Below are 15,937 nucleotides of genomic sequence, written 5' to 3'. Positions count from 1 at the left end.
ATAGCCAAATCGGCATATTCTGAGGGAATGCGCACAGTGGAAACCTGGTCTGAACTCTCCACCGACGTTGCACCGATGGAAACTCCTATACACCTACCTGAACACTGACCACCCCTGGAGAGACCCCTGTTTCCATGAAATACTGGGATTGTGGCTAGCCAGCCACGACACCCCCAGCACCACTGGAAACGCAGGTGAATCGATAAGAAAGAGACTAATCCGCTCCCTATGATCCCCCTGCGTTACCATGTCCAGTGGAACCGTGGCCTCCCCGACCAGCCCTGACCCTAACGGTCGGCTATCTAAGGAGTGCACAGGGAAGGGTGGATCTATCGGCACCAGGGGAATCCCCAACCCACGGGCGCGTCCGCGATCCATAAAGTTCCCAGCTGTGCCTGAATCGACTAGCGCCTTGTGCTGGAGAGCGGGAGAGAACTCAGAAAACAAAATTAATAAAAACATGTGACCAACAGGGAGCTCTGGGTGAGTTTGGTGCTGACTCACCTGGGGTGACCGAGAAGTGTTCTGCTTGCCCTCTCGACTCCCAGACGAGCTCCTTCAGCACCGGTCGGAAGTGTGTCCTCTCCGACCACAGCTGGTGCAGGAGGAGCCTCCTCCTCCGGTCCCCCTCCCTGCGGCCCCCCCTAACTCCATAGGTATGGGAGCGGGAGGGCCAGGAGGTGGACCTGACAGGGCCCTTTCTGAACGCCCACGGGAAGCTAGCAGATTGTCCAGTCGGATCGACATGTCTATGAGTTCATCGAGGGAGAGAGTGGTGTCCCAAGAAGCTAGATCTCTGCGGACGTCCTCCTGGAGGCTACACCAGTAGTGGTCCATCAGGGCCCTGTCATTCCACCCCGCCCCAGCGGCCAATGCCCGGAACTCCAGCGCGAAGTCCTGCGCGCTCCTCGTCTAAGGTGGAACAGCCGTTCACCCGCCGCTCGGCCCTCTGGAGGGTGGTCGGACACGGCCCAGAGACGGCGGGTGAACTCTGGGTAGTGGTCCCTTGCAGAGTCTGGGCTATTCCAAACTGCGTTGGCCCACTCCAGGGCTCTGCCCGTCAGGCAGGAGACGAGGACGCTCACACTCTCTTCACCCGAGGGAGTCGGCTGAACGGTAGCCAGGTAGAGCTCGAGCTGGAGCAAAAATCCCTGGCACCCAGCTGCTGCTCCATCATACTCCCTTGAGGGGCGCGAGACGAAGTGCGCTGGGGCCGGACGCCGCCGGAGGAGTGGGTTGAGTCGTCGAGGGTGGTGCTGGCGGCGATGTAGGGAGACCACGCCTCTCCCATTGGTCCATTCTCTCCATCATTTGGTCCATCGCTGATACGATGGAGGATGGCCGTATGATGGAGGACGCGCTCCTCCATAGATGGAAGAGGAGTGGCCGCTGCTCCTGCTGACTCCATGTAATGGTGAGGGCTTCTGTCAGGTCTTCTAGGAGTAGTGGGTTTGGAGTCGGGTGCAGAGGGTTCGGACAATCGTATTTATTCCGGTACAAAAACGGACCGGCCCAAAACACTAGGCGCATAAAACGGACCGGCCCAAAACACTAGGCGCATAAAACGGACCGGAGAAAATACAATACAAACGCACATCCACAAACCAACAGAGGAACAAGCCCACACAAAAACATGTGGGCATAACTGGCTTAAATAGCCCTAACCAAAACCCAAGCAAGAAACAGGTGTAACCAATAAGACAAAGCTAACAGAAAAGGGAAAAGGGGATCGGTGTCAGCTAGTAGACCGGTGACAACGACCGCCGAGCACCACCCGAACAGGAACAGGAGCCACCTTTGGTGGGAGTCGTGACAGGATGCTTTGGGTCATGTTGTAGACTTGTAATTACAAGAGTCATAATTGAAATCACTGATTTTTAGATGCTCTGCATTGTTGAACATCAACTACTAGCTACACTCCCTGTCACAAACTGATGATGTTTGGAGGTAAACCAAGGCCAAAAACACAAACTGATGATTTATGGAGGTAAACCAAGGCCAAAAACACAAACGGGTGATTTATGGAGGTAAACCAAGGCCAAAAACACAAACTGATGATTTATGGAGGTAAACCAAGGCCAAAAACACAAACGGGTGATTTATGGAAATAAACCAAGGCCAAAAACACAAACTGATGATTTATGGAGGTAAACCAAGGCCAAAAACACAAACTGATGATTTATGGAGGTAAACCAAGGCCAAAAACACAAACGGGTGATTTATGGAGGTAAACCAAGGCCAAAAACACAAACTGGTGATTTATGGAGGTAAACCAAGGCCAAAAACACAAACTGGTGATTTATGGAGGTAAACCAAGGCCAAAAATACAAACTGGTGATTTATGGAGGTAAACCAAGGCCAAAAACACAAATGGGTGATTTATGGAGGTAAACCAAGGCCAAAAACACAAACTGATGATTTATGGAGGTAAACCAAGGCCAAAAACACAAACTGGTGATTTATGGAGGTAAACCAAGGCCAAAAACACAAACTGGTGATTTATGGAGGTAAACCAAGGCCAAAAACACAAACTGGTGATTTATGGAGGTAAACCAAGGCCAAAAATACAAACTGGGTGTTAACTTCTCTCAGTGATACTAAAGCCCTTTCTGAATCTTCAGCCTTTGCCTTTGACCTACGATTGTAAAACCCGAAAGTGAAATGGGATAGCGTCTGATGTGGCTTGATAAAAGGCAATCGCATATTGCTCCATTTTCACACTCTCCTGTTTTCTTGTTCTCTACAGGGCAGTCACCAACACACGAGCCAAATGAAGCGTAAGTAATTCTAGTGTGTGTGTGTGTGTGTGTGTGTGGTGTGTGTATGTGTGTGTCTGTGTGTCAAAAGTTTGGACACACCTACTCAGTCAAGGGTTATTCTTAATTTGTACTATTTTCTGCATTGTAAAACATTAATGAAGACATTAAAACTATGAAATAACACATGGAATCATGTCGTAACCAAAAAAGTGTGAAACAAATCAAAATACTGTATATTTTAGATTATTTCAAGTAGCCACCCTTTGCCTTGATGACAGCATTGCACAATCTTGGCATTCTCTCAACCAGCTTCACCTGGAATGTTTTTCCAATAGTCTTGAAGGAGTTTCCACATATGCTGAGCACTTGTTGGCTGCTTTCCCTTCACTCTGCTGTTCAACTCATCCCAAATAATCTCAATTGGGTTGAGGTCAATCTTGGCATTCTCTCAACCAGCTTCACCTGGAATGTTTCCTGGGTTGAGGCTGTGGGATTGTGGAGGCCGGGTCATCTGAAACAGCACTCCATGAAAAACAAATGATAGTCCCCCTAAGTGCAAACCAGATGGGATGGCGTATCGGTGCATAATGCTGTGATAGCCATAATGGTTAAGTGTGTGCCTTGAATTAATATTAAATCACAGACAGTGTCACAAGCAAAGCACCAACACACCTCCTCCTCCATGCTTCATAGTGGGAGCCACACATGCGGAGATCATCCATTCACATACTCTGCGTCTCACAAAGACGAGGCGGTTGTAACCAAAAATCAGACCAAAAGACAGATTCCCACTGGTCTAATGTCCATTGCTCGTGTTTCTTGGCCTAAGTACGTCTCTTCTTCTTATTATTGGTGTCCTTTAGTGGTGGTTTCTTTACAGCAATTTGACCATGAAGGCCTTATTCACGCAGTCTCCTCTGAACAGTTGATGTTGAGATGTGTCTGTTATTTGAACTCTGAATCATTTATTTGGGCTGCAATCTGAGGTGCAGTTAAGTTCATTAGAGTTATCTTCTGCAGTAGAGGTAACTCTGGGTCTTCCTTTCCTGTGGCGGTCCTCATGAGAGCCAGTTTCATCATAGCGCTTGATGGTTTTTGGGACTGCACTTGAAGAAGCTTTAAAAGTTCTTGAAATGTTCCAGATTGACTGACCTTCATGTCTTAAAGTAATGATGGACTGTCGTTTCTCTTTGCTTATTTGAGCTGTTCTTGCCATAATATGGACTTTGTCTTTTACCAAATAGGGCTATCTTCTGTATACCACCCCTACTTTGTCACAACACAACTGATTGGCTCGAACGCATTAAGAAGGAAAGAAATTCCACAAATTAACTTTTAACAAGGCACACCTGTTCATTGAAATGCATTCCAGGTAACCCTAACCCAAGAGTGCAAAGCTGTCAATGGTTGCTATTTTGAAGAATCTCAAATATAACATATTTTTTGGGTTGTTTAACACTTTTTTTGTTACTACATGATTTCATATCTGTAATTTCATAGTTTTGATGTCTTCACTATTATTCTACAATGTAGAAATTAGTAACAAATAAAGTAAAACCCATGAATGAGGAGGCGTGCCCAAACGTTTGACTGGCGCTGTGTGTATATATATATATATATATATATATATATATATATATATATATATATATATATATATATATATATATATATATATATATATATATATATGAGTACATGTGACCTCACTTGCACCCAAAAACACACTCAAATGCAGGCATGCACATGTTCACTATCTATCTCGTGATTTTCACATCAGTGTGGGTTTACGCAATTATCAATACACATAGTCTAACAACATGTCATTGAACAGAAGATGCATCGAAGCAGAATATTAACTCATTTGAGAACAGAGGCTCCTGCAGCTTCTCTTCTCCTTCCCTTTGAAGCTCTCCTGACGTGAATGAGTTAAAGACAGAGCAGGGAATAGATTCCTTCACTGAGTCAGACACTAGCGGTTTTCATCGAGGTTGGTCCAAAACTGGAAAGAATGTTGATTCATAGTCTCCATATTCTTGACTCTGATTTGATTAGCTCCGGTCTTAGTGTTGAATCGGTCTTGCTTTAGGTGGTCTCAAAAACAACACTGGCTGATTCATAGTCTATATATTGTGACCAGTTGTTTTTGGAATCTCAGTCAGAACAAATTGCTTATATCATCAGTAGGTTAACAATGTCATTAGCAGTTTTGTCAAATGCAGGATGCTAACCAGTCGTCGTGTCTATTGCTAGCCTAGCTTCATTGCTAGCCTAACTTTAAGTGACTTTGGGTCATTGAAAAGCACTAGGCTTACAGTTGAAGTCGGAAGTTTACATGCACTTAGATTGGAGTCATTAAAACTCATTTTTCAACCACTCCAAATTTCTTGTTAACAAACTATAGTTTTGGCAAGTCGGTTGTGCATGACACAAGTAATTTTTCCAACAATTGTTTACAGACAGATTATTTCACTTATAATTCACTGTATCACAATTCCAGTGGGTCAGAAATGTACATACACTAAGTTGACTGTGCCTTTTAAACAGCTTGGAAAATTCCAGAAAATGATGTCATGGCTTTAGAAGCTTCTGATAGGCTAATTGACATAATTTGAGTCAATTGGAGGTGCACTTGTGGATGTATTTCAAGGCCTACTTTCAAACTCTGTGCCTCTTTGCTTGACATCATGGGAAAATTGAAAGAAATCAGCCAAGACCTCAGAAAAGGAATTCATCCTTGGGAGCAATTTCCAAACGCTGAAGGTACCACGTTCATCTGTACAAACAATAGTGCGCAAGTATAAACACCATGGGACCACGCAGCCGTCATACCACTCAGGAAGGAGATGCATTCTGTCTCCTAGAGATGAACGTACTTTGGTGCGAAAAGTGCAAATCAATCCCAGAACAACAGCAAAGGACCTTGTTAAGATGCTGGAGGAAACCGGTACAAAAGTATCTATATCCACAGTAAAACGAGTCCTATATCAACATAACTTGAAAGGCGGCTCAGCAAGGAAGAAGCCACTGCTCCAAAACCGCCATAAAAAAGCCAGACTACAGTTTGCAACTGCACATGGGAACAAAGATCATACTTTTTGGAGAAATGTCCTCTGGTCTGATGAAACAAAAAGAAAACTGTTTGGCCATAATGACCATCGTTATGTTTGGAGAAAAAGGGGGAGACTTGCAAGCCGAAGAACACCATCCCAACCATGAAGCACGGGGGTGGCAGCATCATGTTGTGGGGATGCTTTGCTGCAGGACGGACTGGTGCACTTCACAAAATAGATGGCATCATGAGGTAGGAAAATTATGTGGGTATATTGAAGCAACATCTCAAGACATCAGTCAGGAAGTTAAAGCTTGGTCGCAAATGGGTCTTCCAAATGGACATTGACCCCAAGCATACTTCCAAAGTTGTGGCAAAATGGCTTAAGGACAACAAAGTCAAGGTATTGGAGTGGCCATCACAAAGCCCTGGCCTCAATCCCATAAAAAATTTGTGGGCAGAAATTAAAAAGCGTGTACGAACAAGGAGGCCTACAAACCAGACTCAGTTACACCAGCTCTGTCAGGAGGAATGGGCCAAAATTCACCCAACTTATTGTGGGAAGCTTGTGGAAGGCTACTTTTAACCCAAGTCAAAAGTTTAAAAGTATTTGGTTAAGGTATATGTAAACTTCCAACTTCAACTGTATATAAAACCCATGCGTTATTATGGCTATTATAAAGGGCAGACTTGTTCTAGAATCCAGTCAGTGTTTTTTGGACACGCGTTAGGCGTTAGCGTAGCTTAGCACTGGACCAATATGTCAGACTTGGTATAGCACTCTATATTCTGCTCTGTTCACACCGCCCAACCCTATCCACTCAGACACACACACTCTACGCAGACCGTGTCTAACTCAACAGAGCGCTTGGCCAATATAAATCACACTCCCTCTCACTCTGTTTCTTCAACACCAGACCAGCTCAATGACCATGGCAGTGTGTGCCCCCCCCCAATGACTGCTAGTTGCCCCCCAAAACACACACACACCAACACACCCAGTTACACAAAAAAAGCACTTGTTGCTTTTGGCTGCTGTGGCATCCTAATAATAAAGCGTAACAAAGCGGGTGATGATTGGAAGTTGAGACCGATAAGCAAGGGGGGGTTGGGTGTCTGAAAGGAGTGGCGGACCTCCGTAGGTGCAACAGTGTGGGACCCCTACTTGGGACTCCTTTACGTGGGAAACAAAAGACTCATTCTAATGTCGGACAGGCCCTGTTTAATGTCCCAGGGAGCCCTAAGAAAGCTGGCAGTCACCCTCGGTTTGGGGTCGTAATTGTTCCTAGCCAAGGTCAAATAAATAGCGCTACGTCTGAGGGGCCATTCTGAAAGCCACGCACACTGAATGGAGCATGTTAACCAAAGTAGGCTACTGAAGAGAACAGGATGGATTGAGATGGGGTGGGGTGGGGTACACTCAAAAGAATATGATACAAGGCTAGGTAGTGACTTGTTGTGGATTGGTTGTTTCAGAAGTATGAGCTGTTGATGTGGTCCATTTTATATATACACACACACACACCTCTAATGTACACCCAAGTGAGCTACCACCCTTCCATTCAGTGTGTGGTTACCTTAATAGGACTTCCTACTGTAACCCACCTCACCTAAACTTGAATTCTGACAAAGCAATGATTCATCTTTTTAACAACACCTTAGCAATAACCAACCAAGACAATTCCCTTTGAAGTAGAACTTGGAGGAAGAGGCAAGAGTAGTGAATCATTCTTCTGTGGTTGTCTGTCCCAAATGTGGCACCCTATATCCTAGTGCACTACTTTCGACCAGAGCCCATACTGGTCAAAAGTAGTGCACTATATATAGGGATTTAGGATGTAATTTGGGATACAGACAATAAGCTATGTGCTAAGAATGTTTTGATCAACTGCAAATTCAGACAGTCATTATTATCACAGAGGTCACACAGTAAAAGTAGTATGATTGAAGTTGCACCTAGGTGCTGATCTTGGGTGAGTTTTGTATTTTTTCCACTAATGGTTAAGATTGGGGGAGGGGAAGCGTATCCTAGATCTGTATCTAGGAGAACCTCCCCCCCCAGAGCATTGTCCCTTTCTGGAGGCTCATGGGAGAAGAAGAGGCTCTCAGGCTAGTACTGATAGTGGGGGCTGTTTCCGTGACGATGGTTCCCTAGCCCAATCAAACAGAGAACTGGTGGTAGATTAGTGCTCTGTCGTAAATACCAGACTGGAGCAATGCTTTTGTATCTCTGAGTACCCCTTTCTCCTCACTCTCCTCTCAATTTCAATTCAATTTAATGGGCTTTATTGGCATGGGGAACATACACTACCATTCAAAAGTTTGGGGTCACTTAGAAATGTCCTTGTTTTTGAAAGAAAAGCACATTTTTTGTCCATTTAAAATAACATTAAATTTTATCAGAAATACAGTGTAGACATTGTTAATGTTGTAAATTACTATTGTAGCTGGAAATGACAGATTTTTTTTATGGAATATCTACATAGGTGTACAGAGGCCCATTATCAGCAACCATCACTCCTGTGTTCCAATGGCACGTTGTGTTAGCTAATCCAAGTTGTATCATTTTAAAAGGCTAATTGATCATTAGAAAACCCTTTTGCAATTATGTTAGCACAACTGAAAACTGTTGTTCTGTTTAAAGAAGCAATAAAATTGTCCTTTAGACTAGTTGAGTATCTGGAGCTTCAGCATCTGTGGGTTCGATTACAGGCTCAAAATATTCTTGTTCTGAGAAATGAAGGCTATTCTATGCGAGAAATTGCCAAGAAACTGAAGATCTCGTACAACGCTGTGTACTACTCCCTTCACAGAACAGAGCGAACTGGCGCTAACCAGAATAGAAAGAGGAGTGGGAGGACTTTGAACATAGTCAAAGATTTATTTTAATTCTGGGTCAGTCACAGTGGTCAGGTATTCTGCCACTGTGTACCTTCTCACTCTCCTCCCCTCTGTCTCCTCAACTCTGTAATGCTGATTGTTACCCCCAGTCAACTCTGTAATGCTGATTGTTACCCCCCCCAGTCAACTCTGTAATGCTGATTGTTACCTCACCCACACATACTGATTTACAGAGTGGAGGAGAGATGCCCTGTGTTCAGAGATGTTAAACGAGAAAGAAGAGAACCACTCTCACCCTTTTGTCACCATGGGAGACAGAGTGTTGTGTGGGTTAGAATAAACCCCAGTGGAGCAGTGAAGAAGGCCCAGAGTTTTCCACTCATAGTTTTATATGTAATTACCAAGACAGAGTCTCACATGTGGCACAGAAGATGTTCCTGTCTGTTTTGTCACTGGCGAGATTTTGTTTTTCCAACTTGGTGAACAGCAGTTATTAACGGCCTGGCCGCACATCTATGTAAACCACTCTCTCCCATTTATTTAATTCATTATCGCCACCTTGTGGTAAAGTTGATTTGTTACTTGCACTGTCATTTACTGACACAAAGGCCACTGCATGAACCCTTTTTAATTTAATCCAGAGGCCAAACAAGTGACATTTCTGTAGCTTTCCCCTCTATTAGAAAAACAAACCACACTGCCTGTGCGTAAATACCTAATTGCCTCAAGTAACGCCATTAAACCCAATTTTCTCCCTGGAGGAAATCTCCTTACAAAACTCATTTACATGGCTTGGTGAATCCAGCCAAAGTAAATGAAACAGTCGTAAACTGTCACATATCACCTCAGAAGGTAATAATCACCTATCCGCTGAGGTAAATATGATGTTTCTCTGCCACCAAAGGCAAAGTTTTCTCTTCGTATCCTGCAAGGACGCAATGGAGCTCTACCTTGCTGAGGGCCTCAGATCTTTATAGAGCTTCCTAGCAATTAGCATGCTTGTTTGTGGAGAGTTGTAATAGGTCACTTGCTACTTGGCATCGCCCAATCAATGCTGAGAACCTGGGAGTTGTGAGGAACTGAGGAAACGTCTCATCAGGCTTCAAAAGAGGTGCCAGCCTCCCTCTGTGAGTGTAATTCATGTGTGGCTTGTCTTACTTGGCTCAGCGGGCTTCGTGTGGAGATATGGGGCGGTTGTTTGTCAGGTGTGCACACTAAAGCTTGTGTTGTTTTTAAGTAAAATTAAGATAAGTTAAGCTATAGCTAAGTCTTTGCTCTTTATGACAAAGAGTCGAATGGTGTATGGGACACTCTCAAAAGCCAGACAACAAACCAACAATTATTTTTAGCAGCAACCGTGTGCTTCATATTATGTTTAGTTATTGTTACTCCCAGTCCAACTCCACATACTAGCTCTGTTGACAGATTGTTTGACTAAGAGAATCTCACCATTTCTACAAAAAAACCTATAGAGTGAATGGAACTCTAACTGCATTGTTTTTGAGCCATCTGAAGAGTGTCAGACTAATTTGGCTACAGAGCTGAACAGCCTGGCCAATAGGAGCCTGTCTCTGATCCAATACACAGATTGACAATTACTACTGATTCCTTTAGAACATCTGGCTGCCAATGTAAAACGTGACCTTTAACCTAGTGATAAAGAATTGAGTTGATTATTACAATAGATGTGAATTAGAATAGGATGTATAAATGAATTTTTCACTTACAGTGAAAAATATGTATTTTACCTTGAAACAGAAATCAAATGTGTCACCTAACCAAAAGTACTTTCTAAAGAACTTGTCTGTTTCTGAAAACGTTCTTAGCCAGGTTTGCGATTTCTGGTGAAGGGGTCTGGTTTGTGTTAGTTAGGTTGCCATTTGCAAAATGGTTGTGTGTGTGTGTGTGCAGTTTGTGTTTCTACACTTGTGTGTGTGTGTTTCTACACTGTGTGTGTGTGTTTCTACATGTGTGTGTGTGTGTGTGTGGTTCTACACGTGTGTGTGTGTGTGTGTGTGTGTGTGTGTGTGTGTGTGTGTGTGTGTACAGAGCTTAATGCTGATCAGGTAGAATGTTTCCCTTATACAGGTTCTCTGTGTTCTGTGGCCCTCTGGCCTGACCTGGTTGCTTTCCCCTCTCTCCACTCTCTTGGACTCACACAAACCCTCCTCTGTCTCTCCCTCGCCCCTTCGCCCCTGTCCACACACCTTCAGGCTGGCTCCCCCCTGTGAAATGCCCAAACAAACGGCATTTCTGAACGTTGGGTTTCAGCAAAGGGAATTTCATATTTGGAACTTACATGTTATGTGCTTGTTATGTTACCCACTTCTCTCAGTGTGGAGTGGAGAAGGTTTGGAATGGTGTTTTGTGATGCGGAGATTATGCTGTTTTTCCTGTGATAATCAGTACAAAGAGTTTATTTGGAGCTTGAATGTTATGATACCAATACCCCTCTCTCACTCTTCCTCTGTGTGTTTGGAGAGTTCTGGAGGCTTGGAGAAAAAAATGATACAGCTTTTGGTATTGTCTCGTTTTCTTTGCAGGACAAACTACAAAGCCAAGTAATCAAGCCAGTCTTTGCAGATAATCAACATCGGGGGGTTGGAAAAGTTTCCCTTTGTTGCAAAACAGCCCAACGGATCGTGCCGATTTTAAATTAGGTTCTTGAGTCTCTCCCCCTTTTGTGAAATCACATCGAAAACCATCCGGCAACTCTTCTTTGCTGCTATGGAGTTATTTTACTGTCCACAACCTTCTTGAATAAATATAGACGGTTCCAGACTCTCTATATATTTTGTGCAGTCACAAGGATAATAGGTAGTTGAGGTCGAGAAGGAAGGCACAGCTTTACAGAAGTAGATGCTCTCATAGATCAAAAGCTGTTGGAAATTGCTCGCACCACATGAAGGCTTTTTAAAAATGTTCTATAAATACAATTCCTGTGTTTTTCAGTCCAACTGATGTGAATGAGGGCTAAGTGAAGTTAATGACTTTTTTAATTTTATTTTTTGGTGCATAAATATCCAATTCAGTTTCCACACACCACACAATTGTACACTACACACATGTAGTTGTAATACTTCTTTTGTGTGGAATGTGTGCTAATAATGCTTGAGCTGCATTTGTAAAAATAAAAAAAAAACATGGAGGTAAATCAATGCCATAAGTCTATTAACAATGTCAATGCCAGAGTAGCCTTAGAGTTCTTTCCGTCGGTCGGGTTTTGACGCCTTTGTCTATGAGTCTGTAGCTATAAACTATAGTGACCTCTCTCTCGTTCTGAAACTCATCTGACCCTCGGTGCACACAAGCATTTTAACACACTCTAGCTCCCGTAGCTGCGTTTCGACTGTGTCCAGTTGGAAACGTTTTCCTTCCTCCCTTTTATTCACGCAAGTATTTATTTTTCACCTACACCACGCATTCGTCGGCCAAAAGGAAGTAAGAAAGTAGGAAGTCGAACCTACAGTAATTCTTGTTAAACTTCAGTCTTCAAACGTGCGTTTTGGGCAAAAATCCCCCGCAGTTGATCCAAACTGGAGTTAAATTGTAACCATATGGGATATTGATGCTGAAAGGACTGCGGGGCTTAAAGCATTGACAGCTCTCCTGGCAACGTGCCTCTCTGGAGGACGTTGAAGCAAACGAGAAGTGAACGGTGCAGACATTCCTTTTCTAGAGGTGCCACCCTCTGCACCATATCCATTCACACGTCCCATTTGTTTGAATAGAGAGAAAAAGCACAAATCGCACAAAAAAAAAAGCACAAAAAAAAAACGCCCTGAAAAATAGGATCCATTTATCCAAGCTGTTGTAAACTTAACCCATGAAATGGAGAAAATATGTCATAACACTGTTGCTCCTGACCTTTAAACTTTTACAGCAGCATTGTGCTCTCAAGCAGTCTGGTTCTAGTAAGTCCTTTTTTTTGTTTACAATACGGCCCTTACAAAGTCTGCATGAAGTCCCCAGGGGCCATGGCTGTTTTCAAAGTAGCCTTTGTTGGCCCGACACATGCAATTATGCCCCCAGTTTTTACCTGCCACATCTACTCCTGCATTTCCCCTCATCCGTTGAGGGACAACTACAAAGGCTCTCCTTTTTATTTATGAATCAAGGAAGTTTCCTTTCTCTGAGGTGTAACGGCAATTGACTGCTGGCTGTTTTTTGCTCTTATGTTTTGACGTTTTGAAATCCACGACAACTTCACGTGTATCCGGCGCTTTTTTGTGAGCAATTGAAGCCACCCACGGATGACGACACTATACTATTATAGGTCATAGGGGAAAGATTCAGTCGGAGGTGTCAACGATAACTGCCGTGAAGAGGATTATAGATCATCTGAGGAAAACTAAACACACTGAGGTACACGATGCACACAAGGCATGAGCACTCTCTGATTTGTGTTCCCTGAGATAACCTAGATTGATTTACGATGGCTGGTCGTCTGCTACTGATTACAGGGCAAGCCCAAACACAGCCTTCGGCCCCAGATCTCCTTAGACTAGATCTCACCAGTCTCTCTAATCTATATCTAGGTGTCAGTAGCATGCTAGCTGTTCCTGTAGACTTCCAGTCATTCCGCTAATGCTAGTTAGCAATTGCTCCAGAAGCTACATTCAACTTCCTTCAAACTGCAAGCAGAGACATCTGACTCTGGGTGAGTAAAAGAAAGGTTTAAGTGCCAAAATCCCTTTAAATCGGAGTTGGATGAAGTTGCCCCCTTGACACTGATCTGAGATCAGATTATGTCATGTATGGATTGTGGTTATGATTAATCTTTAGGATTAAACTGGTCCTAGATCTGTTCCTAGGGAAAGACATGCCTTTTAGCTGGAAAGTGTGCATGTTCCCCTAATATGAATCTGGTATTCAAGAGCCGTGTGTGGTTATTGTACATTTTTAACAACTGGCTTTGGACCAGTGTTGTTATAGTTAATCTTGCTTAAGCTCAAGACTGGGGTTAGAGAGAACTGATCCGAATTCAGTTGTTAAGGGCAGCGAGCAGTAACCGCAGCCTTGAGCTAGCTCTCCAGACAGTTTGTGTTGGTACGGGTTAAGAGATCAGTATCAGGTTCTCTGGATTGCTTGCTTGGGTTTGGAAAAGAGGATGTCCTCACTTCTTATTTGACTACTGCACCAAGATCCTTTAGGGAAAGCAAACGCATTGCACTCAAAGGGGAAGGTAAGCCTACTGTGTATCAAGAATACTGTGTAACCTACAAGAGTCTTACATAAGGGGAATTTTATCCGAAGATTCCCAACCCACAGTACTGTTGTTGAAATCCTTAAACCTCCCCACTGGCCCACGTCTTTTCCTTTGCTTGGATCCCACTTTTCTTTAATCTGGGAAAGGGCAGATCACGGGACACTCTAGAATGCTGAAGTCTCTCTTGGCGAGTCGACATACGTCATTGTGGCTTTGCTTCCCAGTGCTGCGGCTTTCTTTTTCCCTTCCCTCCTCCTGCTGCTTCCATATGGGCTGGCTCTGGGGGAAGTTTTCCCTGGTACAGATCTAGGATCAGTTTCCCCTCCCCAATCCGAACCTTAACCATTAGTGGGAAAGATTCAAAGCTGACCTAAGATCAGTGTCTAAGGGCAACGTCTTCTATACATATGGGGCTGCCTGTCAGCTGAGAGGTCCGTGAGCGGCAGCCGAGTTTTAGGATTGGGAGCTTTGGAATATTCAATGTTCTTTCCGTCTCTCTCCCACTCTGTTGTGAGGAAGTATGATTCAAGCACATCCAAAGCAGTGTTTTCTACAAGTACATAGAGTAGCCAGCCAGATAGAAAAAGTAGCCAGCCAGGCGCCCCCGGGCCGAAGGAGCTCTCTTTTGGTGGCCTCTGGTTATGTTCTAATGCCTTTATTACATTTGAAATTAAAATGATTGAATACTTATTCGTGTTTACCTCCCAGATTGGATTTTGTTGTTGTTGTTGTGGTATTGTGTAGGAAAGGCATGACTTTAAAATGTAAATGATTGAAAATGTATGAGTTCAGTGTGTTAGTTGTTTTGGAAATGATCTAGGTCTAGGCCTATATGATCAGGACTATTTTCTAAGTAAGAGAACATTCAACTTTATTTCTATTTTTTTCATTTAACCTGTATTCTCTTGATTAAAGACTTATTTACATTTTAACACTGATGTTAGTTCTTCAAATTATGTATTTGATTAAAACAGAAAGATGAAGTAAATAGCCCACATTATCTGGAAAAATACATTTATTTTCACTTATTTATTTTGATTCAGGTTTTTGTTCTCAAAATCACACCTTTTTAAATAGAAAAACAACATAATTGGATGTAAATCCACAACTATGCTTAAACCACATCAGGAGACCACTTTTGAGGTCTGGGAAAAGTTTGATTTTAGATTTCTGGGTAGTTACCCTGTAATTCCAGTGTCCACCTAGCAAGAGGTTGTTGTTTAGTGGTGTGTTTTTTTAGCGCATGTGATGTTAGTTTACAAAACAAATACCCACTGGATTGATGAAAGTAATCATGATATCATTCTGTAAGAATAAGCTACTTTGTAGTTAATATTTAATTGAGAATGTTTTTTTGGGGAAGCCTTTCCGTCTCTACCAGAAGACTGTAATCGTTAACATTATCGCTAACTGCTACACAAAGAAGTAGATGCGCGCACCACACACAGACAGGGGCATTCTCGTTCCCTCTTCAGAAAGTTGCAGGAAATACAAATCACTGATGCCTATCCTGGCCAAGACTACAAAATTATATACAGACAATATAGTAAAAAAACATAGAAATCACAGGAGTATAACGAAATCATAAAACAGCAAATTAAAAACATTGACAGGTCAAGGGATCAGCCTCAAAATCCTTCATCAATGATTTAAAAACAAGTTATTCCATTTTAAAACTATTTTTTTTAAGGCATTCCAAGTCGATGGAGCAGAGTACATAATAGCCCTTTTACCAAATTCTGTTCGGACATTTGGAACAGAATGCAGGATAAAGTCCTGCGAACAAAGAGAGTACCCACCACATTTCTGAAGAATCAAAATGCCCCAAAAGATGGTAGTAAACCCAAAATGGCATTATAAATAAAAGTATACCAGTGACTGAGTCTACGCATGACTAAAGAAGGCCAGCCAACCCTGGAATATAAAGTGTACTGGTGCGTAAGTGTTTTGCAGTTTAAAATAAATCTCGGTGCTCCATGGTAAAGGGTGTCAATTCATCTCAAACACTGAGCGGAAGCATTCATATATAAAATATCCCCATAGTTTAGTAAAGGTATAAATGTAGCTGATACTAGC

General features: G+C 43.0%; 1 protein-coding gene across 2 annotated transcripts in view; it reads left to right on the top strand.

Moving 5' to 3' along the window:
* ror2 (receptor tyrosine kinase-like orphan receptor 2) overlaps nt 1-15,937 on the top strand; it is a 201,061-nt gene that overhangs the window by 168,160 nt on the left and 16,964 nt on the right. For both annotated transcript variants that reach the window (XM_024381472.2, XM_024381471.2), the window contains exon 4: nt 2,747-2,777. In XM_024381472.2, coding sequence (XP_024237240.1) covers nt 2,747-2,777 — 31 coding nt within the window. The remainder of the gene's footprint in view (nt 1-2,746; nt 2,778-15,937) is intronic.

The sequence above is a fragment of the Oncorhynchus tshawytscha genome, linkage group LG20 (assembly GCF_018296145.1).
Source record: "Oncorhynchus tshawytscha isolate Ot180627B linkage group LG20, Otsh_v2.0, whole genome shotgun sequence".
Taxonomy (NCBI): Eukaryota; Metazoa; Chordata; class Actinopteri; order Salmoniformes; family Salmonidae; genus Oncorhynchus; species Oncorhynchus tshawytscha.
Note: the sequence above shows the minus strand (reverse complement) of the source record. Positions and strands in the feature narration are given on the sequence as shown.